A 26,123-nucleotide genomic window follows, 5' to 3' on the forward strand; every position below is an offset into this window, starting at 1 on the left:
CCAGAGGGAGGAGGGCTGGGGATGGCTAGGGCAGGCTGTCGCTATAGACTCCGGTACTCTGTAACCTATTGTCTGTGTAAGAACAATGAATGTTAACACAGTAAATTATTACATTAAAGAAAATAAAAAGAACCAAAAGCTTCTCATCTGCAATCTGTTCATTGCTAGGAGGGGAACTGCTCAGAGCACACACAAGGAGCAGCAGGCGGATGTGGCACAGGCACGTGTGACATCCAGTGAGGGGACGCGAGTCCCTGCAGGCAGGTCGTGCTTTCACACAGCGAGGTGAAAAAGGAGCAGCACCAAATCACTGCATAATATACACACTTTATTTATGAATTTGTATGTATACAGACTTTCTATACACACATTACCTATATAATAAAAATGTACATGTGTATACATGGTCGTATAAATATAGAACTGTAGAAATCTTAGAACTGATCCTGTCTATTCACAGCAACTCCTCCCGTGGGACCACTTTGTTCGAGTAGCCGTCATTTGAGACTTGGACAAAAGGGGCAAGTGTCATTTGTGTTGGTTTGTGCCCAGAATTTGATGCACTGGAAGAAAGAGAATTAGTCAAGAGCCACTGGCACAACTCAAAGGTGCTGTGAACGTGGCGTTACTTCTCCAGAAGCGATGGCAAAGGGCATCCATTTTATGGGATGGCTTGTTTGCTCCTTAGGAACAGCTCGGTCAAAAGGTCACTGCGACTGGGAGCCCTTTTCAACCGAGCTCCTGCACACAGGCCTGCTGTGCACCAGCAGTGAGGTGAGTGCAAGCTTTCTCCATCGCCCTGTGCTCTATAACCTCCCAGACTCTCCTCCTCCAGGAATGCAAAAGGCCAAGATTTAACCCTCCTAAAAATGAGCACAAGCTCTGAGGCTGAATAACGATAGCCTTGTTCTTAAAGCCACCAGCAAATGGTGGCCAGGGTGGCCCAGCTAAGAGCACAAAGTGATAGGACACAGAGAAGTCGATGGATTGATCATACCTTTCTCCTGGCAAAGTCTCCATACAACAGGAACTCACTACATACACCCAGGGACCCAGGAGAGGAATCTGCACTGGGAACCATAATTAAGGAACACAGAAGATGTACGTAGCAAGGAAGGACTTACCTCCTTGTGCAGCACATGCGAGCAGGCCATGGGATGAAGGTCGCTGGGCTGTACAAGCTTCTGGCACATGAGACATAGCTTACAGGCAGCTGGGGTCTGGGTCGAACAGCAAGAGAACACAAAGCAGACAGTTGAACTGCACAGATAGACCCACACATATTCAGTGTTGCAGCTACTGGTCTTGCAAGGGGCCCCAGTTTGCCCAGCTCTGCCCTCTGCACACCAATCCCGCAGCATTTTCTCTCCTCCTTTGATGCAGAGCACAGAAGAACCCACGCTTCCAACCCCTCCCTTCTCACCCACCAGCCTGAGCAGCTGTGCGAGGAGAAAGAGAGCTCCCTGCTCCACCAGCTCATCCCTTTGGCCACTTCTCAGAAGGGCTCCCTCTCCAGCTGGCTTTCCCTGGAGATGGTGAAGTGCACTTGGAAAAACCACAAAATCTTACATGTGATGCCGTTCCTGGGTAAGCTACCTGGGCTGGGGGCAGGAACATCGGCGTGCTGATCTGAGGCAGCGGAGCAGAAAACATGGGGGCCCTGATTCGACCGAGAGGCTGTGGGAAAGCAAACAAGACATATCAGAAATGTGCAGAAGTGAAGGACAGCTGTGCTGCTGAGTTACCTTTGGGAAAAATTGCTCCCCTAGCATGTAGAACCCAAGTTTGAGCTCTGTGTGGTCCCACCAGTGGGCCCCCATTCAGCTCGGTCTGCAGGGAGCCAGGGAACAGGAGCTGCTCGCTTCTCTCTGCCACCCAGGCTCCCTTTCCCTGCAGCCCCCCACCAGGAGCCGGCACGGCCCCCAGCACCACCCCAACAATCCTACCTGAGCCCCAGCTGCTGCCCGCTCCTGCTGCTCCGCGAGCTTGGCTGCCACCAGCTGGTTCAGCTCCTCCATAGTCAGACCCGCCATCGTCCTCCGAGCAGTCTTGATCTGCTGCAGGATGTTGGTGAGCTGGGCCCTGCAGAACAGCAGCCTGCTCAGGGCTCCCACCCGCCACCAGTGAGCCAAGCGTCTCCCCAGAGGGAAGCCCTCCATCAAAAGACCCGCAACAGTGAGACAGCCCCCCAGCACCAGGGGAAGGCTGTATCACAGCACAGGAACATGTGCTCTCATCCAAATGAGACGCATCGCATGCTGAGCTTCTGTCCCTGAAACAGCAGGAAGTGAGGGAAATCCCTGCTGGAGCAAGAGACAGTGCCCACCTGGTGCAGCACCTCAGCAGAGGAAGGCAGAGCTCTTGGCTGCTTTCAGGTCTCAGTGCTGTTTTAACTAGAGCTCCAAATCTTTCTTACGGACAGAGAGCAGCCACCCCTTGTCTTTAAGCTTCCCTTATTTCTCCAGACAAGCTTCACTTCCCCTTATCCCAGCTCGCACCTCACCCACACGTTTTCATTCCCAGGGAAGAACACCATGAGACACTTACTTGTTGCACTGGGGAAATCGAGTCAACAACTTCTCCAGCAGCTTCTCCAGCTTATCTGCTGGCTGTGACCTGTGAAACTCCGGAGTGACCTTAACTCCTCCCAGACCCGGTGGAGGAGGGATGGAGGCTGCAGGAGTCATGTGAGGACTGTGTGTGCCAATAAGCGATGCCACGACGGGGCTGTTTCTTCCTTGGGATGCAGGCAGCGGTGGGGAAGGCTGGTTGGGTCTGGAGATTGCAGGGTTCAGGAGAGGAAAGGAGAGCGCCCGAGGATCAGCGCTCGGCATGACCATGGGAACAGGAACCGGTCCTATGGGAAATGGGAGCCTGGGAGTAAGGGATGGATTGGGCTGGAATGCCGTCAGCATGAAATCTGTCTGAGAAAGAAAAACGGGGGGGGAAGAAAAGGCTGGTTAGAATAAGTCCATCTCAAAGTACAGCTGAGCATCTTCCTCCCCAGCCAGGCAGGAGCTGAGCTGAGCCACAGCCACTGGCCATTACGCTTCTCGTGGCAAGTGAGGGCCATGCAGCCCATTCTCACCAGGGGCAGCAGGTGAGCCCAGGCAGACAGCTGCCTCAAAGGACAAGCAGAGAGCTCCAAAAAGCATAGTCCTACAGTCTCCTTTCACAGACTTAGCACAGACACTGGCAGTCACAAGCCAGCAAACAGGCTATTCCCAGAGCCTCACAGCAATCAAAGCTTGTATTTGTTGGACTGGAGAGGCACTCACTTCTGAGGGTGGAGGTGGCAGTGTTGGGGTTGGGATCTGTGGGAGGCTGCTCAGCTTCGTTCCATTTCTCACCATCTGAATGTGGTCATTGAACTGATCCTAGAAGAGAGAAAAGAAAACAGGCATGTTTATCAAAGCCTCTGGCTAAGGAATTTTGGGGCTCCAAATGCCTAGAACAGGCAAATTCCCCTGGCACTGTTGCCTCAACAAAGCACTCAGCCCCAGAATGGTTGCAGGCCCCAAAGCAGACATAGCTTGGTTTTGCAGGACTGAAGAGAACGAGAAAGGACCTGCAAGGAGAAAGAGAGTAACTGCCTCTGTTATTAATCCAACACACTGCTTTCGTATCCACATGGCTTATCCACATTCATGAGCCTGGACGCAGGCAGAGCTCTGCAGCTGCTCACAAATGCTGACTGTGCTACACCTTGGGACACCAACCTCTTTCCTGGTCTTACTCTTCTCCCAAAGAGAGCTGCAGCTAAGCAAGTGAAGAAGCACCGACGTGAACCACACAGCCAAGCTGGGAGCTGCAGGAACTTACTCGGACACTTTCCTTCGTCATTCGTATCCTGTTCAGCCTCATCTCCCACTCCTGCTTTGGCCTCATGGTCTCCAGTGTTGGTGGTGCAGACCTGCAAGAACAATGTAACGTTCCCTCTTGCAAGCGTGCTGTGTCACTGGCAGCAGAGCAGAAGCAGCTGGAAGCAACTAACTCCCCAAATCCCTCTGCTTTCCCCTAACAGGGGTCCCCTCTTCTGGCTGGGGAGGAAAAAAAGCTCAAACCCGGGGGAGGAGCCCTACAACAGTGCATGGTGCTACCACAGTACAGACTGATCTGGTGCACACAGACAAACACTACAATCAGTACTGTGCCTACACAGCAGATGAGCAGCAACAGGAAATATTTAAGCACAGCCAAACAGCTCCATCCCGTGACATCACTGAATCACATTAGATGAACAAAGGAAACTGAACCACTCCAGTCAAACTGTCAGAGCAAGCAGAGGAAGAGGAGTTAGGCACACAGCTACATTCAAATTACCCTTTCAATTATGAGAGACTTACTTGAGGTAGGTGAGGTGCAGCTCTGCTTCTTTTTCTGCTTCTTCTAGTTTCAACACCAGCAGCTCCTTTCTGCTCTCCAGGGACAGGATCTAGCACACAGGGCCCCACATGAAAGCAGTTTCTTATGCCCTCATTTCCTGCTGCAATACCGTGACTGTGATCTCCTCACTAAGCACCACACTGCATGCACTGGGGCACCAATCCCAACTAATGTTTACTGCACTGACATCTGCTCCACCCTTTCCTTGCCCTCCTGCTCTTAGTTTCACAGAATCTGTCATTAATGATCCAGAATCTCAAAAAGACACCTGCAAACCAGCTGAAGAGCAAGAAGTCACCTACTAACCTCTGCTTTCCAGGCCCGTTCTGTCTCCTCGAGGATGTTCCTGTTGATTTCATTGTGCTGGTTCTTCAGCTTATCTAGCTCCATCTCCCATAGCTGCCTGCAGACAGAAACAGAACGACTCTGCTCTAGCACTGGAATCACTTGAAAGAAGAGATCCAAACTCCCACAAAGCCAATTGATCCCTGCAACTCCTGACGGAGTGGAACTGTGGAGCATTGGCAGCTTCCAGATCGTGACATCAGTCACATTTCCCAAGGCTGTGTGAGTCAGAATCCCAGGAGTGAGCGCTGCAGAGCAGCAAACAAATACAGTGCAAACACAAGTGTACAGCTTAGCAAAGAGGGCAGGAAAGAACTCCCTCTCTTCAGCAAAATTCTGGCCAGCTCCAGGGAACGGTGCACAGTTCAGGTTGCTTCCCAGAACCAACACACTCCAGTCCTGAAGGAGGAAGATGGCCCTTTCCACCTGTGACTGGGTTTGGAACTTCTCTGTGCAGCACTAAAATGCCTGAAAGGTGCCCAGCTTTGAAGTAGTTGGGCAGCTGTAGGAAACAGCACGAAGAAATAGATTTGCCTGATTTTTGGGAAGCTGAAATTCAGTCAGAAGTAGCAGCTACAAGCTGAGTCAATCTATTAGGCATAAATTCCAGTCTCGTGGGATCTTTATGCCACAAGTATCAAGGAGCCTCCTTGAGAGCAGGATCAGAGGATTTAATCCAGAGGCTGTGAGCAAAACCTGCTGGAAGGGGAGATGAAACCTCTACAGTACATAACTGGAGCACTGTGAGACCACCACCTCCAGCCTATCCCACAAGGCTCTCTGAGACAAAACGACCAGTACAAGAACGTTCAACAGCATTAATCAGGTAACAGATAAGAGCCTTACTTTTCATCAGACTGCTCTGCAATCAGAGAAGCAATCTTGTTTTCCTTTTCCTCCTGCTCCTTCAGCAACCTGCACAAACACAAAGAACAGATGGAGTCACCTCCTGCAAGGTGTCAGCACGCAGCCACTGGTGTGCGCGTCCCACCTTCACACTGTGCATCTGCACAGCCGTGTGCTCAGTGCCACAACTCTGGAGACCAAACTACACCTCCCATGTTTGAAAGCAACCACTGCCATCCTCAAGAGCAAAAATTTTGCTGTATCACAGCAGTGAGCACAGAGTGTGGCTTTTATCCAGGATCCACCACAGGGAACTGCGCCTCTCTGACAACGTTTGCCACAGTTCATGCAGGGGGAAAGGAGCTGAGTGCTGGGAGCCATTACTAAAGCAGCTTTATGCAAAAACGTCACTGAGCCTCAAATTAAGAAGTCAGATCTCTGAGACATTCCAGAACGGCTCCCTAAAAATGCCAATTCACCATTCAGAGGAACCTGAAGCCCTTTGCCTGCTTCAGAACCCCTGTGAATCTAGCACGATTCTTTGCACAGAGCAAGCTGCCTACCTGAAAGCAAAGCATGACTGTGCAGCGTGTTCCAAACCATTAGGCACAGGCAGAGTATTTGAGCAGGAAATTTACAAGAAAATAGGAATTTTACAACAGGAAACACTGAAATTTACTACAGGAAACAAGGCACTGCCAATGACCTGTCCTGCCTCCTGCTGAAAGGCTCTGCATTCTGAAAGACAGAACACAGAGCACAGCGGAGCTGCCGAGCTGTCTGCACATACAGGTACAACCACCACATCCAGCTCAAAATTCCTTTGTGGGACCACGTTTGCATGCTCACAGAAACACGCTTCCAAAGGTTGAAAGCAATCCTCTTTTACTTAATCTGTGTACAGCAGAGTTCAATTATGCCTTCCTTCCTAAAAAATGGCTTGTTCATGCCAGTACCTTCTGCCTTTCTCGCAGAGTTTCTCAATTTCTGCTTTCAGATCCTGCTCTTTCTGCAGGAATTCCTTCTTCTCTTTCTCCATCTTCTTCTTTGTCTCTTCCCGCTTGATCGTAACGGCCTGAATTGCTTTCAGAATCTCCTATAGGAGCAGAAGCAAGTAAAGAGCAAAATCCTCAAGAAATGGCTTTTGTTATTTATAAAGATGTTGTTTTCTTAACAAACTTGGAGAGGTTATAAGATCACAGGCATCAAAATCTTTCTTTTTAGTTCATGAGTTTATTGTAAGGCAACCCAGGAGACAGACAGAAGGTCAGAACTGCAGGTTCTCCTGTCTCCTTACAAGGACAAGTTCTAGCTGATGAGCCACCCATGATTCCTTCTGTGTTAACCTGAGCCCCACACAGCTAGCTGTCAATCCCTCATTCAAGCCTGGGACCCATTGGCAACAACTAGAGACATCTAAATAAAGGCATGGAGGTAATTTCCACTTCACACCACTCTCCCCACCAGTTTCCATGTGGAAAAAAAACTCTTGCATGTGTTAGAGAGATGCTGTAAGACCACCAGACACGCATGCAAGATGCTTCGCAGTTCTAAACCCTCAACACCCAGATCTGAGCAGGAATCAATCCTTAATGCTGTGAAACACACTTATAATACAAGGGGAGAAGTGCCACGCTGCGGGTCGCTGCCACTTCTTACGATGCTTTGCACCTCACTGTGCCCCTCAGCACAGGCCCAGATCAGCCCACCTCAACCACAGAACTGCTATGGGCAGATAACAGAAAGAAGACTTTGCTAATTACCTGGTGGTTCTTCATCTCTTCTTCCCTCCGCTGCTGGAGCTGTTTGAGCTGCACCTGCAGCTGGTTCTCCACTTGCCGCTGTTTGTCCAACACCTCCTGGTACCGTTCCTTTAACAAAGCCCTCTCAGACATCATTTTGTCCTGCACCAGAGAGCAGAAATTCAAGGAGAACCTTTCCCCTCCATCACACCACAGAGAGCACGGATACAAACGGGAAAAATCAGCAGAACAGTACACAGAAGCCCAGCAGATGCCAAGGCTTAATCTGTGCAGAAGCACGGCTCAGTGACTCCCATCACCAAAGCTCACACTCTGGAGGTCAGAGAAAATGAACGGCAGCGCTGCCTGAAGCTGCAGCCAGAGCTGCATTTCCTCTTCTAAAGAGGACAGGTCAGGAAGCCAAAGCTGGTATTTAAAGGGGGAAAAAAAACATCCTGTGGGAAGGGCAGGGGAGGCAGCACCAGGATGCCGAGTGCCACGAACAACCCTGCCTCCAGCTACCTCCTATACAGTGCTACAATTTCACCATAGGACATCCTGAGAGCATTTTCAAATGCCCTGGGATGCCTTGATCAGCAAATGAGTGAAAACACAGTGAGTGGTGGAGGGAAATGTTTTTGATGGTTTCCTTTTTATTTTTTAAATAAACAAGATATTTAGAAACAAACCGGCAGCGTTTCACTTAATGCGGAGCCAAAAACAGACCGAGATCCACAGCCCTTATTCACTGAACTGCCAAGATGATCTTCCTTGCTCATACATAAGACACATTACAGCTACCAGGTCCCACAGATGCTACCCCCACCACCACTGCTTTGCAGCCTTTCAGAACTCAGGTCATGTTGCTGACTGCTGAAGCACCACGAGAGCTTTCTGAGCACCCACAAGTTTCCAGAGCTGCAAGGTACAAATCGCCCCCTGCGGGAGCAGGAGCAGCAGAACCCCGACCTACCACAGGGCTTCAGTACCCACCAGGTTCTTCTCAATGTCCTGATCCGTGTTCGCATCCGCGTCGGCCGTTTTGAAGTCAGTCTGCAAAGGGCGACGGCTCCCATCAGACCCCCCCGCAAACACCCCGGCCTCCCCCCAGTCACCTCCAGCGCCGAGGCGTCCCAAAGCAACGGCTCAGCCCCGCGAGGGGTCGCTCCCCGCCAACGCATCGCTTCACTCCTTTACTTAAAAGCCGCCTCGGAAGCCCCTCACCGCCAACCCCCGTTACACCCCCGGCCCCGGAGCTTCTCCCCGCCGCCCCGCGCCCACCTGCACCGCGATGTTCTGCGAGGGTTTCACGCTCGCCTCCTCCGCCTCGTCCTCCTCCGCCGCCCCCTCGCTCTGCCCCGCGGCCTCCGCGCCGCCGCCCGGCCCGCGCTCCCCCTCGCCTCCCGCCGCCTCACCGGGGAGGGCCGCGGACTCCGCCTCTCCACCAGGCGCCGCCTCGCCGGGGCTCTCCGGGGCGGAGAGGCTGTGCGAAACAAACAGGTCACCCGTCGCCGTAGCCGCGACGCGGCCCCTCCGCCCGGCCCCGAGGCCTACCTGGCGGGCGGCGCGGCGGCGGGGCCCTCGGCCTGCGCCCGCTCCAGCGCCATGGCGACCCGACCGGAGGCTGCGGCTGGGCCCGGAGCGGCGCCGCTCGGCCCGCGTACCGCCCGCCCCGCCCCGCCCCTTCCGGCCGCCGGCGGAAGCGCCCGCGGCGACGGCGCCCCCTTGCGGAGCGGAGGTCGCGTCGCGGAGGGGCGGGCGCGGACGTGACGGCGCTGTCAGAAGCCGCGGCATCCGGCGACGGAGCGGCACCGGCGGCCCATGCGGGGTGAGCGGGGCCGGGGCTGCGGGATCGCCTTGGGGCCCGGCAGGGCGTCCGCGGGGCACGGGGAGCGGCGGGCCGTGGGCAGGGTGGGCGTCCGCCCGGCCGCGCCGTATGGAGAAGGCGGGCGGAGCGTCCGGAGCGCGGGGCGCGGGGCTGGACTTTAACCTGGTGCGGCCCGGCAGCGCTGGGTGCGCTGGGTGGCGGCCGGCAGCGAAGCCTAAGGGTGAAGCGGGTGTCCGACCGGTGAGGTGGGTTTTCCCTGCTGCTTTCCTACAGCAGAGGGCAGAGATGGGCCGGGCGGTGCCCTGCTCGGGGCCTGGCGGTGCGGGACGTGAATAACAGAATGGCCAGGGTTGGAAGGGACCCCAGAGAGGTCCAGAGAGGCTGTGGATGCCCCGCCCCTGGAGGTGTTCAAGGCCAGGCTGGATGGGGCCCTGGGCAGCTTGGTTTGGTATTAAACGTGGAGATTGGTGGCCATGCACGTGGCAGGGGGTTGGAGCTTCACGATCCTTGAGGTCCCTTCCAACCCAGGCCATTCTGTGATTCTGTGATTCTGTGACAGTGCCAGGGACCGGCAGCAAACACAGCTGGGACTGTGGCACCTGCACTGGAAGTGCTGGAAGCAGGTCTCACCGTTCCTCTTTTTAGTCGCTGTTCCTTTTTGTCATCAATATTTGCCTTTTTCGGCTCTTTTCCAGCCTGCCTGTCTGATGCCGCATCGGGAGCGGAGGTCGCCGCGATGGAGCACAGGAGTGCAGGCTGTGCGCTGCATCCACACGTGCCTTTGGCTGGGCGCTGCTTGGATCCCCTTCGTGCTGCCCCATGGACTGAGCCGCAGCACGGAGCTCGATGATGGCCACAGTGTGGCCCGTGGTCACGGGGAGCTGGCGTGGGCCGTCAGCTTGGATGTGCCGGAGGAGGAACTGGAGCAGCGGGCGGAGCTGCTGGCCCAGACCGCGGGGCTGGTGAACATGGGCCGCATCGGGGAGCTCAAGGGCCATTACCTCTTCTCCTACCGGCCCGACAGCCACCCGGCACCCGAACCCGAAGCAATAAGGAGATCAGTGGACACTTTGTTTGCACAGCATGACAGCGTGCGGTGGCATTCGGAACAGAAGCTTCTGAAGCGCTCCAAACGCAGCCTGCACTTTAATGATCCCAAATACCCCCAGCAGTGGCATCTGGTGAGTGGTTTTTCTGCCTCTGCCCTGATGGCAACGTGGGGCCCTTTGTGTGGTTACGAGTGAGAAGTCGCGTGGGCAAAGCAGCAGCTGTCTGAGCATCCGGCGCTGCCTGTGCAGTGCTGGTGCTCTGCTCTGTGGCTGAGCGGCTGTTGCTTGCTGGCTGTGTAAAACCAATCCTTCGTGACTGTCCTTGACACCTCCCTGCACTCGCCCTGGCCCTGCGCTTTGTAATTGTGCAAAAGGTTCCCGCTCTCAGGGCTGATGGGCTGCTGCTCTTCCTCATGCACTGCTCTCACTGTCCTTTCTGCTGCTCAGAACAACCGCAAGAGCCCCGGGAAGGACATCAACGTCACCGGCGTGTGGGAGCGGAACGTGACGGGGCGCGGAGTGACGGTGGTGGTGGTGGACGATGGCGTGGAGCACACCATCAAGGACATACAGCCAAATTACGTGAGTGCTGTGGGTGTGAGGGACAGTGGGCAGGTGGCTGAGCGTGGGGACGCCCTGGTGGTGTCTGCTCGTGTGTGAAAGCAGATGCCCGAGGAATCCCAGGCATTTATAAGGAGTGGAAGGAGCGGCCCTTGAGAGCAGACCTGCAGACCTGGGGGTCCTGATGGATGAAAAGTTGAACATGAGCCAGCAGTGTGCTCTTGCAGCTCAGAAAGCAAATGGTGTCCTGGGCTCCATCGGAAGAGCGGTGGCCAGCGGGGCCAGGGAGGTGATTGTCCTTCTCTACTCTGCCCTTGTGAGGCCCCATCCAGGTCTGGAGCTCCCAGTACAAGAAAGGCAGAGAGCTGTTGGAGAGGGTCCAGACCAGAGCCACAGATTTGATCAGGGGGCTGGAGCACTTCCCCACAACAACAGGCTGAGGGAGGCTGGGCTTGTTCAGCCTGGAGAAAAGAAGGCTGCGGGGTGACCTCATTGTGGCCTTTCAGTATCTAAAGGGAGCCTACAAACAGGAGGGGAATCAACTCTTTGAAAGGGTAGATAACTGCAGGACAAGGGGAAATGGTTTTAAGTTGAGGGAAGATTGAGGTTGGATGTCAGGGGGAAGTTCTTTGCTATGAGAGTGGTGAGGTGCTGGAACAGCTGCCCAGAGAGGCTGTGATGCCCTGTCCATCCCTGGAGGTGTTCAAGGCCAGGTTGGATGGGGCCCTGGGCAGCCTGGGCTGCTATGAAATGTGGAGGTTGGTGGCCCTGCATGTGGCAGGGGGTTGGAGCTTCGTGATCCTTGAGATCCCTTCCAACCCTGTCCGTTCTGCGATTCTGTGATTCTGAGTTGTGACCGTGGCTCTGTTTTCAGAGCCCAGAAGGCAGCTATGACTTGAACTCCAATGACCCCGACCCCATGCCTCACCCTGACGAAGAGAACGGCAACCACCACGGCACTCGCTGCGCAGGGGAGATCGCTGCTGTGCCCAACAACAGCTTCTGCACGGTGGGAGTTGCCTATGGGAGCCGCATTGCAGGTAGGTGCAAGCTGTGGCAAAGCTGTGAGCTGAGCGTTCTGCTCTCCCCACGTGCTGCTGGGGCACGGCCCCCCCCGAGAGGTGGCTCAGCCCAGGTGGCTGTGAATCAGGCAGGGCTTGTTGAGACTGATTCCTTCCTCAGAGGTGAGGGCTCAGCTCTTCCTCAGCTCTTCCTCAGCTCCTCTCCAGAGAGGCCTGGCAGTGTGCTAGGTGTGTGCTGGGAGTTTCCACAATATTCACCACACAGCTAAGCAAATGTGTGCCACGCTGCACAGAGATGTCCAGTCCAGTGCAGAGCTACAGGCTGCATCTGGAGGCGTTGGAAAGCAAATGTCCCCGAATACACCGCATTCCCCTTGGGTGCAAAGTGCTGCGCATCTGCCTTGTGCAAAGCTGGAAATGTGCTTTGGTTGTCTCTGGAGCTCTCGCTTTCCTTTGCAGAGGGAAGTGAGATCTCTATGCCTGACATCCTTGGCAGCGCTGCTGTGTGATTCTCTCCACACCCAGCAGATGGTGCCACATTCCCTGTGACAAGCACCAGCCTCCTGTGACAGCCCTGCTGGGGAACAGGCTGGGCCCAAGGGTGCCAGCAGGGTCCAGGAGGCACAGAGCATCCCAGGCCACTGCAGGTAGTTCCATGCCCCTGCTCTGCTTGTGGCTCCCCATTGGATGCTTCCAGAGCAGCCTGTGGGCCATAGCACAGCCCCAGTCTCCAACCTGCCAAAGGGACTGCAAACAAAAACTGCTGGTGGAACTCTGGTAGAAGAAGAGGTCAGCTCAGTAGTTTAACTGTAGCAATGTGAATGCAGCAGTAGGAAGGGGTTAGCTCGAGCTCACTGCAGCAGAACCCAGCATTTCTTTGACCTTTGGCTCTCCAAATATGTGCCTGACTTTGCAGGGTGAGCGCAGGAGGAAAGCCTTGAGCTCTAGGATGGCACAGGGAGACATGGCACGGCAGCATGGAAGTGCTGGAGCCAGCTCATCCCTAGCTGGGCTGCTCAGCTTCTCCACAGAGCAAGGCTCAGATGTGACAGTAAAAAGCCACATGCACTGTGCCGGGCAGGAGCTGAGATGGGTGGGCAGTTGTACTGTTTATAAATAGTCTTAATTGAGGTGTGTGCCTGGTTTCCATTTGTAACATTCTTTGCCAGCTGAAACTATGATGTAAAACTGTAGTTATTAAGGGTTAGGGTCAAGGAAAACTCAGCTTTGAGCTTTTTTTATACTGCTGAAGAGGTCCTGAGCACAGTAATTGAGGTGTCTTACGTCTCTTGTACCCTTTCCTCAGTCATCAAGCATGCCACCCATCCCAAAGCAATGCCTGGCCATTTGGTGGCCTGAAAGGGGAAGCAATTGCTCCAGGCAGGGACTGACCCTGAAAAGAAGCAGTAACATGAAGCAGTGCTCTGGGCAAGGATGTTCTGGAGCACTGAGGAGTGAGTCTAACGGGTGTTCAGTTGTCCTTTCCCTATCCAACTCGAATCTGGCCGTGGGACTGGAGTATTTGCTTAGCAGAAAAGCCGTGTCTGGCACAGGATGTGGAACTGAGCGTGAGGATGTGTCTGCAGTTCCAGATCCTGACTTCACTGTGCCCCTGCAGACTGATCCTGGTTATAGTTTCAGGAGATCTGGTTCAGTCAGGCTGGGAGTGGAAGCATCCCTCCTGTGAACCCGCTGAGGAATTTGTGCGTGCTGTTTACACAGCTTGCTTTGATCCCCTTCTGTCACGTTCATTGTCTTCTGTCTGCAGGCATCCGAGTGCTGGATGGGCCCCTCACTGACAGCATGGAGGCCATCGCCTTCAACAAGCATTATCAGATCAATGACATCTACAGCTGCAGGTGAGCCTGCAGCACCTCCAGTTGGGAGGCTTTCTTTGCTTTACTCCAACACCGTGTAGCTCCTTTCTGATGGCAAACCATAACGGGAGGAAGTGTTGCTGTCTGTGACTCCTCTTACATCACAGTGTCTCTCTTTGCAGCTGGGGTCCAGATGATGATGGGAAAACTGTGGATGGCCCCCATCAGCTGGGAAAGGTACAAAGCAGTTCCAGCAGCACGGGTCGCCCCTGGCCTGGCCCTGCAGTGCTGGTGGTTTTTTTCCTGCAGGCAGGGCAGGGTGTTGCTGTGGTGCAACGCAATTTTTGTTGGCTCCCATTGCTGCCAGCAGAGGTGTTACACGTTTGTGTGGTGGGGAGAGGTGACGTTGCTGTGGGAGGGCAGTGTTCAGGCAGTGCTGGATGAGCTTTCCAAGGAGAGGCTGGCTGTAGCAGGAAAGTACTGTTTTGTAACCTGTGGTGTTATTCTGACACCTTTTTGCAACCAAGGGATGCTCAGGGAGCTCTCAGCTCAGGCCAGGCATTCCTAGCACTAACAGCTGCCTGCAAACAGCTTCTGCTGCAGGATGCTGCAGTGAGGGCTTGCTGCAGGGAGCCCCAAAACTGACTCCGTGTTGCTTGCAGGATGTGGTTCTGCTTAATTTCTCTTTTGCTTGGCAGCCTCCTGCTGTACTTTTCTGACCATGAGATAGCTGTTTTGTGCCATTCAGAGCAACGCTGACACCTGGGGTATCAGCTTGAGGTGACAAATTGTTTCCAGTTACGCAGTTTGTTCTCTCGCTGCATGCAAATACTGCAGGAGGAAGCTCTGGGGCACAGTGTGTCAGGTGCACGTCAGGGCTGAGGCCTTGTAGAGGGGCAGAGAGCCTCACTCAGCAGGATGCTGGGGAAGGCAGCACCTGCAGAACTGTCCCCTCTCCACAGGCTGCCCTGCAGCACGGTGTGATAGCCGGCCGCAGGGGCTTCGGGAGCATCTTTGTGGTGGCCAGTGGCAATGGAGGGCAGCACAACGACAACTGCAACTACGATGGGTATGCCAACTCCATCTACACTGTCACAATAGGTGAGTGTACATGTCTTCTGTCTTGCTCTTTCCCAGGGAAGGAGAAATTGTTGCCTGCATTCAGATTTCCATCACTCAGGCTGTGAAACCCATGCTGCCGTGTTTGGGGAATGACTTGAAACGCAGCATTCCCTCTGTGTGTGTTAGAAAAGAAACAGCTAATCCATTTTCTTGTGGCCCGAAGCTACATGGGGGGTAGAAAAGCTGTTTAATATTAAGCACAGTGAAAGGTTGTTTTTAGTGGCTGCCTTTCCTGTAAATCTTCCAGGCTTGGAAAAATACAGGCTTGGGTCTGGTTTCCTTCCCCAGCTCCCAGGAGCAGGCCCTGTCAGTGCTCTGTCTCTGCTGGCAGTGCTTGCACTGAAAGCAGTCCTGGTGCTGAGGGAGAGCATGCGGGGCTAGGAAGCCATATGCAGCGTGGCCTGATCCTCCTCCTGTCCACCTCTGCACCTGGAGCTCTGGGGGGTTAGGATGTGCTCATGGCTTGTTATTGACAAAACCAGGTATCTGCCTGGAGCAGCAGACATTGCAAAGCATGAAGGCAACCATCCTGCCCTCCCCTTCTTCCTCTGTGTCTGGGGAAGGGAGGAGTCCACCCGCAATTATAGACCATGGTAGCAGATGGGGAAGCACAGCCAGCAGAGCAGGTCCTCAGGGGCTCATCACCTTGCAATCTCAGTGGTTAAAGTGAGACAGGCTCCATATGGCCGCTGCCTTTTGCTTTCCTCCAGGTGCAGTGGATGAGATGGGCTCCATGCCCTTCTATGCTGAGGAGTGTGCCTCCATGTTGGCCGTGACCTTCAGCGGTGGGGACAAGATGATGAGGAGCATCGTGAGTAACCACGTGAGGCACATGTCTTCCCCTGGGCTCTGCCAGCTGCAGGGCTGTAATGCGCAGTGCAGCACAGACCAGGGACAAGGCTCTGTCTCTTCTGACTACCACGCAGCTGCAAGGCAGGGAATTATTGTGCTTTTTAGCTGGGTCCCACGTAAATAGTGGTCTGAGCAGGAGATTCCTGTTTCTAGCTGTTCCCGGCGCTGTCACTGTCTGTCAGCAGGTAACTTGCAGTGCTGTGGCCCTCTCTCAGCTGGGCTGTTCCCTGGGCATGCTGTGTTCCTGGCCCTAGGTGCAGATCCTGCCTGCGTCATTTTTGCCTCCTCAACTGCAGGCAGGATCCAAAAGGGACAGGGGCTGCCTTGTCTTATCTCCTGCCCTGTGCTGCTGGGAGCTGCAGGGAGAGGCATCTTCTGGGACAGGGGCCACTTGGGTGACCCCTGAGAAATTCCTCTGCACTGTGTCTCTGGGAACGTCACCAGGAGCTCCTTCAGCGACAGCTGGAAAACAAGCTGCATCCCATCTGTGTGTGCCCCTTTTGAACAGCAGGGATGGAGCTTGGAGCCCTGTGGGCTTTCCTGAGGGCAGGGGCCAGAGTGGAGGTGGGGTGTCTGCTGTGGCTGCATCATGTCCTGCCACTTCTGTTCTGCATGGAGAGCCAGGAGCAACACTGGTCTTATTAAGCTGCTTGGCCACAGCTCTTCTGTTCTGGCACATGTGCCTTTCCCAGCTGAATATTTTTTTTCTGAATATTTTTATCAGCTTTTCCTTTTTTTGCCAAAAAATGACTTCTTGTCAACAAAATGTCCTTTTTCCCCAGGCCAAGCAGCCAGGCCTGTTTTCACCAGCCCCAGGCCTGACCCAGCGCGTTCATAGCAGGACAGAGATGCACTCAGGGAGCTGCCAGGCTACCCAACCCCTATGGCTGTGTGCTGGCTCTGTTCTGTGGTGCCACCAGGAGCTGCAAAGCCCAAGCCATCCTGGGGTGTCCCATTCCCAGAGCAGGCAGAAGAGAAATGATCCCACAAGCAGGGAAGTGTGGCTGTGGCTCTGTGCCTGAATGAGAGGTGCTGAATCTGGACTTGTCAAACAGGCTTGATCACATGTTGGGTAAACTGGGAAAACAGGGAGAGCCTGGGAGAGGAGCACAGGGAATGGGAGAGCCTGGGCTTCTTAGCTGCCCAGCTGAGACTCACAAGCCCTTGTGCAGCTCCTCTCATGGTCCAGCACCAGGGCAGATCTCGCTCACTTACTTGAGCACGGCACAATCTGCCCGGAGCAGTGACTCAGCTCATGCAGCAGGGAAAGTAAAACCCAGAATGGAGCTCATTTTTTTTTAGTATCAGAAATAACTTGAGTTGTCCCATGTTGGTTTGGAAATTCGATGCTAGGAAACAAGGCAACAGCAGCCAAGTAAGGTCTGTACTCTGCACAGGAGCTGCTGTACTTTGAGTTACAAGTCTTTGGGTTTATGTCCAGCTGCCCACAGCCTTCTGGTGGTGAGGTAGCTTTGCAGGTCTCAGATGCCCCTTCATTTTTAATACTGACAGTGATGTGGCAGCTGGTATTCCATCAAGGAGCCAGAAGGAGAGGCTGTGCAGAGCCTGGGAACAAAGTATGACAGAGCCATCCTTTTTCTTTGCAGTGATGTGCCTGCTCCTCTGTGAGCCCCTTTCTTGTTAAAACCTGCACACCCCTTTTCATAGTCTCCTGCTCTTAAGTGCCCTGTAACTGTGCTTCGGTGGTGTCAGGGTTAACTTCTGAGCCATCTGCTGGGCTTTTTTCTTTTACCAGTCTGTAAACTTTGTGTGGTTTCCTTAATGGGAAGAATTTAATACAGCTTCTGGCACGAGCTGTATTTCCTACTGAAAGTTTATGCTGCTCAGGGTGTTCTTTGTAGGACGTGCAGTGTCCGAGTGCTAACTGAAGTTGTTAACAGCTGACAGAATGGTATGGCGTCAAACACAGAAGGAAACACAAAGTGCAGCTCTTGGCAGTGCAGTGTGTCTCCCTGCTGAGAGCAGAGGGAAACAGACATTTGCAGTTTGCAAGGAGATGGCATAATTTGGGAACCTCCCAGTGCCTCTTTTGAGGCTCTGTGTGCTCCTGCAAAGCCCAGTAAGATCCTTCTGCAGGCATCCTGTGGTTCTGGGGTTACAGCGTGGTCAGCAGGGAGGATAAACCAGAGTCACACAAGCACTGTATCTGCCTTGAGCTTCTCCCCATGCTGCTTAGTTCAGGCCCAGATCCTCCCCCTCTCCAAAGGAAGCTATCTGCATTCTCTGCTTTACAACTGCAATGCGTTATCCCTGAAACAAGGGCATCCCAGGAGTCTTTATGTTGAGTTTGAGTTCCCTATAAATAGTTTCCCTCTTAATCAGCTCGTTCAAATTGGTATTTGGGTCCTAATTGCAGCATTTGAGCGTGGTGTGTGTGTGCCTGTCGATGACCAGTGCAGGTTTTCATGCGTGGGAGCAGAGCTGAGAGATGTCACCTCCCAAAGCCCCCAGGGAGGTGAACTGAAGCCATCTCATACTGGTTTCAGTACCCAAGGCCTGGCCAGGAGCTGCCTGGGAAATGTTTGCAGGCTTTTCAGCAACTAATCCCTGACCCTCTCCCCCTGCTGCTGCCCCGCTCTTGTTGTTGTTCTGGTCGAGGCTGAGGGAGGATGATGGGATCTCTGGCTGCCCCTCCTGTCTCTGAGCCTGATCTCAGCAACCACAGAGAGAAGGAAAGCTTGTGCTCTGCAAATTCCTGCCTGCTGGCTGGGGGGGAAACTGCTGGTGCGGAAGAGACTGCTGGAGACAGGCGGATTAGTGGTGGTTGATGCAGGCAGGGGGGCTTAGGACCAGCTCCCCACATCTGTGTTCTGAAGGGCGAGTCCTCAGGCTTACAAAGATTTTTCTCTCTTATTTTGTGTAAAAGCCTTGTATGTGGGGAGCTGGAGTCTGAATGCTGGCGCTGGCACGCTGTGTTCGTGCTGGGGCACTGCGTGGTGCTCGGCAGTGGTGGGGCACTGCTCTTCCCTGCCTGTGCTGTCATGCTCTGATTCCTGCTCCAGCATCCTGATGCCAAAATGCTTTCCCATCCGTTCACCTGAGATGGATGGAGTTTAACAGACATTTGTGGCTGGGCTGGCTACCTGAGAGAGAGGAACCTGCACTCCTGGCTGCACAAAGCCCACTTGTAACTGCCATGGCATCAGTGCTGCAGGGGCTGGCTTGGTTCCTCCTTTCCTGGGACAGTCTGCTCAGCCCAGGCACAAACACCCAGGGTGGAAAAGGTTTTCACCATCCTGAGCAAAGAATGATCTGGTGTCCCAATGGACCCTGGCACTGGAGGAGGGGGCTGGCCAGGTGAGCCCATGCCTGGCTCTTTCTTCTACTCCCAGTTTTTCTGAGCCCCTCTTCATGTTCCCAACAAGCCCTTGAGGGATCTGCTCTTCCTCACCAGGCTTGTGGTAGAGCAATAGCAATTGCATCAGTACTGCTGATGGTAACATACAAGCAATAGATCAACACTGCAGGGCCCTCAAGAAAACCTACCAGCTTGCATGCACCATCCTGCACGCTGCTGGGGGTGCTCATGCAGTAAATTAGGGCTCTTGCTTCCACACAGTGCCCATGGGCTGCTCTCACTTTGCAAGCTCTCCACATCTGCCTTCTCTGCCAGGAGCACAGCTGCTGGCCTGTTGTGCTTAAGCATTGCTCATTTCTTAGCTGTGCACAGCCTGCGCTGAGAGCGCTGAGAGCCCCAGAGCCTCTGCCTTTTATACTATCTCCGTAGTGTGAGGAGCAGTGCTGACCTCTGGATGTCCCTCCAGAGCAACTGAGCCACTGTCCTGTGTCCCCAGGGCTAGTGGTTGTGTCTCAGGCTGAGCCACGAAACAGGTGGCACAAGAGCACGACTCAGTTGCTCCCATTCCTAGCCCAGCCACAGCAGCGTGGCAAAGATTGGCGTGACAGGAGGCATCTCTCCTCTGTCTCTGAAGGTGACGACAGACTGGGACTTGCAGAAGGGCACAGGATGCACGGAAGGCCACACAGGGACGTCAGCTGCAGCTCCGCTTGCTGCAGGGATGATTGCTCTGATGCTGCAGGTGCGGCCGTGCCTCACCTGGAGAGATGTGCAGCACATCATCGTCTTCACAGCCACCAAGGTGAGCCAGCGGCCCTCCCTCCCGCTGCATCTCCCACAGCTTCCCTCCAAGGATGCTTCAGGATAGCCGTGGTCCTGCAGCGCACATTCTTGTTTATGTCTGTCTGCCCCTATATAAATCTCTCAGTTGTCTGGCTCCCAGCAAATGGATGGCCTTCTCCCCTCACCCCATGTTCCTTCCAGGAATGCGGCAGAGGCATTTTCCACTGTCACGGTAACAAATGGGGTATTTGCTCCAGGAGTGCCTCCATCTGTACAGGCCTTTCCCGCACTCGCCGATCCTCGCCCGCAGGTCCTGGGGCTGTGTGAGCACGCAGTGCCTGACACACGTCCCCAACCCAGCACTGTGCAGCAGGGAAGCGAGGAGCTCTGTCCTGCTCCAGCCTTTCCTTGTATTCTCCAGAGAGCTGAGCTCTTGGAAACAGACATAACAGAGAGCTCAGTGGCAAACACTGCTTTTGCTTTTGCACGGCCCCGACTCCAGCCCAGCTCCTGCTGACATGGTGGAGCTCCCAGCAGAAACCTGGAGTGGGAACTGTTGGAGCTTTTGATTCCAAAGGACAGGGCTCCTCCACAACCTCCAGGGAGCAGGAATCTATGTCCAGCTCATGCTGTATCTAAGAGGAAACTCACTTTGGCACAGGGCAATGTTTTCCACAACTTCAGGCCAGCTTTGCCTGAGCAGTACAACCTGATAAATGATGGAATACAGACCCTTCTGGCCTGAATCTTGTTGATTTAAAGGACTAGGTTTCTTCTCCCCAAGGCTTCTGCCATTCCACAGTCCATGGCTTGGGTGGCAGGGAGAAAGGAGCAGCTGGGATGTTTCAGAGCAGAGGCATTTGTGCCCTTTTGTGCTGTTTGATTTCCTTTCTGAGGAGCTGGGGAGCCTGTTTGTCCTGGGACTTGTTTCAAGCAAAGGTCAACCCGTTTCTTTCTAATGAAGCCATATAGGTTTGCCTCCCCACTGTGCAGGAGATTTCTGAGCCTCCCTTCCTTCAGACCCAGTTCATTTGCTGTGGGTTTGCAGGGCTGCCAGGATCCCCCAAGGCAATGAGTTCTTATTTCTTTCCAGTACGAGGATCGTCACGCAAGGTGGGACGTCAACCGGGCCGGCTTCAGCCACAGCCACCAGCATGGCTTCGGCCTGCTCAACGCCTGGAGGCTGGTCAACGCTGCCAAGGTAATTCTGCCCCTGTCCCAGGTGTGCTCCAGAGGCCCCTAGAGCAGACCTACCCCAGCAGCAGGGGCAGTTCCCTGTGCTGGCAGCGCATGGGGTGATGCTGTTGCAGTGCAGGCAGCAGCGAGGCTGTCGTCCTGCCGGCCCTCACTGCAAGGCTGCTTTTGGTATGAAGTCATGAGGCTTTCGGCAGTGCCTGAAACCTGCTGCCGAGCTGCTGCTCTCTCACAACTATATATAGCCATGGGCGAGAACTTTCGCTCGTGGGAGACGACAGCTCTGATTCATGGCTTGGGGAGATTCGTCAGCAGCCCCAGCACCTTCCCCATGCACACCATGCTGCAGGGAGGGCGTCATGCCCCAAAGAACAGGGGCGTTCTGAGCTGGCAGCTCTGTGTCCCGGGGCCTCTGTGGTGTGCTGTGGTCAGAGCAGGGACATCCCAACCTCTACTCCCTCATACCACCAGTTGCACGGAGACCAGAGCACTCCCCTTTGGCTCTTCATCCTCACCCACATACGGAGTGCTGCATAGCTGTGCAGGGTTGCTGCCTGTTGCCAGCAATGCTCAACTTTTCATGGGATTGTATGGTATGCTCTTCTCCCAGGGCTTTGAGTCCTATCCTGCTGTGCTACTAAAAACATAACAGCTCCTAGTAACTCCTCAAAGCCACTCGTCGCAAAGTGATGGAGACAAAACCAGAGGTGCTGTTTTCCTGGAGTCACGAGTCTGATCACCCTCCCCAGCCCACAGGCAGTTCTTTTCCTTCTGCTCTCAGACTCATGGGCACTCTTCCCCAGCCCTGCGCTACTTGTCACTGCCTGGGTTTGCAAGCTCGGCCCATATCTGTACACAGGAGGGGTGACACGAGTGGCTAGCAAGAGTGATGGGAGATGAGGAAGTGGTCATGCAGGGTCACCAGGCTCCTCCTGAACCCTTTTGCTTTCCACCTGGCAGATCTGGGAGTCTGTTCCATACCTCGCCTCGTACGTCAGCCCGGTGCTGAAGGAAGGCAGGAGCATCCCTCTGCTGCCACAGGAGCTGGAAGCCACATGGAATGGTAAGGGCAGGTGTGGTGCCACGTGGCAGCATGTGCTTCTGCTGAGGCTCTGAGCCTGTCCACCACCTACAGGGGTTAAGTGCTGGCCTGCCTGGCCCCTTCCCTGCCTCTTTCTGCTGCCCACAGGATCACAGAATGGCCAGGGTTGGAAGGGATCTCAATGATCATGAATCTCCAACCCCTCTGCCACATGCCCCTCCCCAGAGGACCTGTTTCTGTTGATTTGCACACCCTGCCTGCTCCCCGTGATAACTCCATCCCATAGATTGATGTCTCTGAAGAGCCAGACGGGCTTTAGTGCACTGGGCTGCGCTGGGCAGCAGCCAGACCTGTTCCTCTGGCTTTGACCATTTTAGGTAATGCTCCAGCTCCTGACTTGGCCGGCCGCTGTCCACATAAACAAGGTGATGCTCAAGCTGCTACCAGTGGGAAGGAGAGCTGGGCTTTGCCCTGCACCCTTCCCACCCCCAGCAGCACCCAGCTCCCTGCTGATGCCCCAGCTGCCCTGGCTGCAGCCCCTGGCAGGGGGATGGCAGTGGCCGGAGGCTGTTTCCCAGGGCAGAGTTCCCCCAGGAAGGAGTGAGGAGCTCAGGAGCCCAGCACCTCACTGCTGATCCTCTCCCTTCCCTCCTTGCTGGCCAGCTGGGAGATGCTGGGGGGGCACAGGTTGCACACTCTCCCTCTGTCCTGTCGCCAGGCTCCCTGGCTGCCCTGCAGGCACCAGCACTGCAGAACCCAAGGGGTGAGAGGGTGACCGCAGGGGTCTGGCAGCAGGGTTAGCCCTGCTGTGCCTCAGAGACGAGGGCCAGGGCTAAAGCTGCTCCTTTTGCCCTAAATGGAATTATGAGCTGAAAGCTGAGCAGCTGCAGCTTTGGGAAGAGGCAAAAAAGAGGCAATTGGGAGAAGTATGTGCAGAGGAATGTGCAGCCAGGGGCACTGTGGTCCCCCAGGTGCTGCAGACTGGCTCGAGGTTAACCCTTTCCCCATGTGGCTTCAGGGAGCACACTGCAGTCCTGGGCTGTGCCTGCTGTGCCTTTACAGGAGGCAGCAGAGTGCCCACCTGCTTCTTGGGCTGCCTGGGGGGGCTGAGCCACGTGATACAACCTGTCCTGAAGCGTGCCAGGATTTCCTCTTCTATAATTAGTGGCTTCAGGGCTGTGAGCATCTGTGGAGCTGTGAATGGTTTGAGACTGGAACAGGGAGTCTGGATACCAGGTTTCTCACCCTCTTTCCACATCTACCTCCTATATAGCTTTGGTTCAAAGCAGCCTCTGGGGCTGCTGAAAGCTTACACAAATCCAGAGGGAATGGATTGATAAGGGGCAAGGTGCTATTTCACTGCGGTGTCCACAGCACACTGGGTGGGCTGCTGAGCCTGCGGGCCCTGAGTCAGGGCAGGAGAAAGCTGGATGCCAGCGAGACCCTCCTTGGCTCCGGGGGGGGAAGGCAGCAATCAGTGTTTGTGTCCTTTTGTAGTCACCACCACCGACCTACAGCTCTCTGGCATGAGAACCCTGGAGCACGTGGCAGTCACTGTCACCATAACGCACCCCCGCCGTGGCAACCTGGAGATCAGGCTCTTCTGCCCCAGTGGCATGATGTCCCTGATAGGAACCACCAGGAGCATGGACTCGTAAGCACTGGGGGAACAGAGGCTCACACCACAGAGCAGGACACCCAGCCCATCTGGCCCCAAGCACGAAAGTCAGGGCTTGTGTCCAGCCCTGTGTCTCAGGCTGCTTTACAAACTCATGGTTCATTTCTCCCACTCTCTGGCAGGGATCCTAACGGCTTTGCTGACTGGACCTTCTCCACAGTTCGATGCTGGGGTGAGGAAGCACAGGGCACGTACAGACTGGTCATCAGGGACACCGGTGAGTCCTGCTGCTGGGGTGCTCTCGGACAACAGCTGGGACTGTGGCTGAGATGGGAGCAACCCCTCTCAGAGCCACTTGGCCAGGCTGTGCACCAGTACCATTGTGCCCTGGGGAGCTGCCAGCCCAGCATCTGGGCTGCAGTAGGTTAGCCTGATGCATTGCCAGGTGGGAGTTCCCTCTGGTCCAACCTGTTTCTTCCCCAGGAGATGAGAGTCTGAGGCCTGGGACCTTGAAGCAGTGGCAGCTCACCTTGTACGGCTCCTCCTGGACCCCAGCAGAGATGAGGGAGCGGCAGAGGTAGGAGACCAGAACCCCATCTCAGAGGGGATACAGGAGCTGGAGAGCTAAGGGGTGTTGCAGAAGTCTCTGAGCTGGAGCTGCTTGACTGGAGCAGAGCCATCATGATGTACAGGGCAGGGTGAGGAAGAGGGGCTGCAGCTCAGCAGCTGTCACCTAGCACAGGGTTGCCCTCAGTAGGTGGCAGAGGCAGGTCTTGGGTTGCGTAGAAGAGCCCTATTGCAGAGCTGGCAAAACCCTCAGTGGAGTGGAAGGTGCTCCAGAGCCTTCACAAGCTTGTCGGATGTTCTGTTGGAGTCATGCTTGCCTGTGGGAAGCACACCTCAGTGAGTGCCTCTATCTTCCAGACTGCTGGAAGAAGCCATGAGTGGGCAGTACCTGAACAGCGACTTCTCCCTGCCCTGCCCTCCGGGTCTGGAGATCCCTGAGCAGCAGCACTACACCATCACAGCCAACACACTCAAGGTGAGCCTGCCGTGGGCTGCTGGGAGGTGTGGGGCAGGCCAGGGAGTCACTGGAGAACCTGCATCACTGGGTCCTGCTGGTGCTGGGCCCTCTGCCAGGTGACGCTGCGCAGCTGTGGGGTGGTTGAAGGGTTTTGTGTCTAAAGGGATTTCCTCCTCCGCAGACCCTGCTGCTGTTGGGATGCTTTGCTGTGTTCTGGACTTTCTACTACATGCTGGAGGTTTGCCTGAGCAGGAACAACGTGGGGCTTGACCTGACCTGTCACAGCTCCGGTGCCTGCAGGTGGTACCGGCAGGGAGGGAAGCACAGAGCCCTCGAGAACGGGCTGGAGATGGAGTCTGTGCCACTCTACAGGGAGAAGGGAGTTGAGGACATCGAGGTGGAGTGTGAGCTGCTAGAGCCTGCCCAGGAGGATGCAGGGGAGGAGGGGTCCTGGACCCCCACCCGCTCCAAACTTCCCACTAGCAGCAGAGCTGCAGCCCCTGCCTCAGCAGGGTACCTGGGCCGGGAGGCAGCAGCTGAGCTCCTCGCAGACGACAGAGAGCTGCAGACATGCTAGCAGGGGATGGATGGGCTTTGGGCTGCGTCCCCCTACTCGGTACGTCCTCCTGGGCACGGGCAGCAGAGACTTCCTGAGCCACCAGGGACCACTGTCACTGTGTCCTGCGGAAGGTGCTGTTGGAAGTGGCTCAGAAACATGGAGAAATTCTGCTGGCAGTGGGAGAGGAGCTTCCCCTTCCCTTGCTCTGGAAAACAAAGCAAGCCTTAAGCCCGTTCCTCGAGGAGCTCGCTTCCTGTCCCCTGTGCTCTGGCCCCGCCGCATTGCTCTCTCCAGCAACCACGCACACGGTTGCACGCCTGGGGAGGCAGAAGGCAGCAGAGCTTCCTCGCCCATCCTGGTCATGGGGTGCAGTGAGAAAACAGTGCAGAGTGCACTGCGTGCCACCTCTGCCACATCCCCTGTGCCTGTCCCGAGCTGCAGGAAGGCCAGAGGGATGGGATGTCCCTGCCTGGGGACCTGCTGCAGCAAACAAAGCAGCCCCTTGCTGGGGCATGAGCCCGTGCTGTAAGGATGGGGCTCCATGCAGTGCCTGCTTTGGGCTGGGAATGGGAGACGGAGTTGCTCTGGCAGTGGCTCATCTGCGAGCAGGGCTGGTTTGTTCACGTGTCTTTGGATTCGCTGGTTTATTTTTTTAAAGCTGGGGGTTGTTTTTTAAACAGCAAAGTCCTATTGTGTAACTTTCCAAATAAAGCCTTCTAAAAACCCTCCTCTCCCCGCTCTGTGACTCCTCTGCCCTTCCAGGCTTTGCTTGGGTTGGGAAGCTGCGTCACGCAGTGCCGGGGCCGTGGAGCTGCCTTCCTGGGTGCCCATAGCCCTCTGTACTCTGTTTCCCTGCAGCCGGGGCTGCCCCCGGCACGGGTGAGCGATGGCCTGGGCAGGTGGAAGAAGGAATGGCAGCAGCCATTGGGGGAGTGTAGAGACCCCAAACTCGGCACCATCCACCTGTCCAGGGCTTTGGCTTCCCTGGATGCCCACAGGAGGAAACCTCGGCAC

The 26,123-nt window shown here is 55.1% G+C and overlaps 2 protein-coding genes across 6 annotated transcripts; one reads left to right on the plus strand and one right to left on the minus strand.

Moving 5' to 3' along the window:
• Nucleotides 1–307: 307 nt before the first annotated feature.
• On the minus strand, nt 308–8,961 carry RNF214 (ring finger protein 214). 4 transcript variants are annotated; one of them, XM_052697224.1, is made up of 15 exons: nt 8,874–8,961; nt 8,601–8,802; nt 8,313–8,372; nt 7,341–7,481; nt 6,534–6,673; nt 5,578–5,646; nt 4,693–4,789; nt 4,347–4,435; nt 3,823–3,913; nt 3,279–3,377; nt 2,548–2,924; nt 1,947–2,082; nt 1,597–1,677; nt 1,125–1,220; nt 308–563 (listed from the first exon to the last, which is right to left on the minus strand). In XM_052697224.1, exons 1-15 carry the CDS (start codon nt 8,924–8,926, stop codon nt 498–500), a joined length of 1,797 nt encoding a protein of 598 aa, XP_052553184.1. In that variant the 5' UTR covers nt 8,927–8,961; the 3' UTR covers nt 308–497. The 4 variants fall into 4 exon arrangements, with proteins under 4 accessions (XP_052553184.1, XP_052553182.1, XP_052553183.1 ...); XM_052697222.1 differs by having other exon boundaries at nt 1,570–1,677; XM_052697223.1 differs by having other exon boundaries at nt 308–1,220.
• An 82-nt stretch (nt 8,962–9,043) lies between these two features.
• On the plus strand, nt 9,044–25,834 carry PCSK7 (proprotein convertase subtilisin/kexin type 7). 2 transcript variants are annotated; one of them, XM_052697251.1, is made up of 16 exons: nt 9,044–9,147; nt 9,843–10,328; nt 10,644–10,778; nt 11,632–11,797; nt 13,548–13,638; nt 13,779–13,833; nt 14,559–14,697; nt 15,429–15,529; nt 19,524–19,691; nt 20,766–20,873; nt 21,827–21,929; nt 23,406–23,562; nt 23,709–23,803; nt 24,010–24,103; nt 24,451–24,568; nt 24,732–25,834. In XM_052697251.1, the coding sequence occupies exons 2-16, from the start codon at nt 9,855–9,857 to the stop codon at nt 25,125–25,127; spliced, it is 2,400 nt and encodes a 799-aa protein (XP_052553211.1). In that variant the 5' UTR covers nt 9,044–9,147; nt 9,843–9,854; the 3' UTR covers nt 25,128–25,834. The 2 variants fall into 2 exon arrangements, with proteins under 2 accessions (XP_052553211.1, XP_052553209.1); XM_052697249.1 differs by lacking the exon at nt 9,044–9,147 and adding an exon at nt 9,376–9,392.
• The last annotated feature ends 289 nt before the right edge of the window (nt 25,835–26,123 follow it).

Source organism: Tympanuchus pallidicinctus, unplaced genomic scaffold (assembly GCF_026119805.1).
Source record: "Tympanuchus pallidicinctus isolate F22 unplaced genomic scaffold, pur_lepc_1.0 scaffold30, whole genome shotgun sequence".
Classification (NCBI taxonomy): domain Eukaryota; kingdom Metazoa; phylum Chordata; class Aves; order Galliformes; family Phasianidae; genus Tympanuchus; species Tympanuchus pallidicinctus.

Excerpts from the sequence above, each read along its gene's own strand:
- PCSK7 (XM_052697251.1), top strand. The coding sequence starts at position 9,855 with ATGCCGCATCGGGAGCGGAGGTCGCCGCGATGGAGCACAGGAGTGCAG. Across the intron at positions 13,639-13,778 it reads AATGACATCTACAGCTGCAG|CTGGGGTCCAGATGATGATG; the intron begins GTGAGCCTGCAG and ends CTCTCTTTGCAG. Across the intron at positions 23,804-24,009 it reads ACTGGTCATCAGGGACACCG|GAGATGAGAGTCTGAGGCCT; the intron begins GTGAGTCCTGCT and ends TTTCTTCCCCAG.
- RNF214 (XM_052697221.1), bottom strand. The coding sequence starts at position 8,926 with ATGGCGCTGGAGCGGGCGCAGGCCGAGGGCCCCGCCGCCGCGCCGCCC. Across the intron at positions 8,373-8,600 it reads CGCAGAACATCGCGGTGCAG|ACTGACTTCAAAACGGCCGA; the intron begins GTGGGCGCGGGG and ends CGCCCTTTGCAG. Across the intron at positions 1,221-1,569 it reads ACCCAGGAACGGCATCACAT|ACCCCAGCTGCCTGTAAGCT; the intron begins GTAAGATTTTGT and ends TGTTCGACCCAG.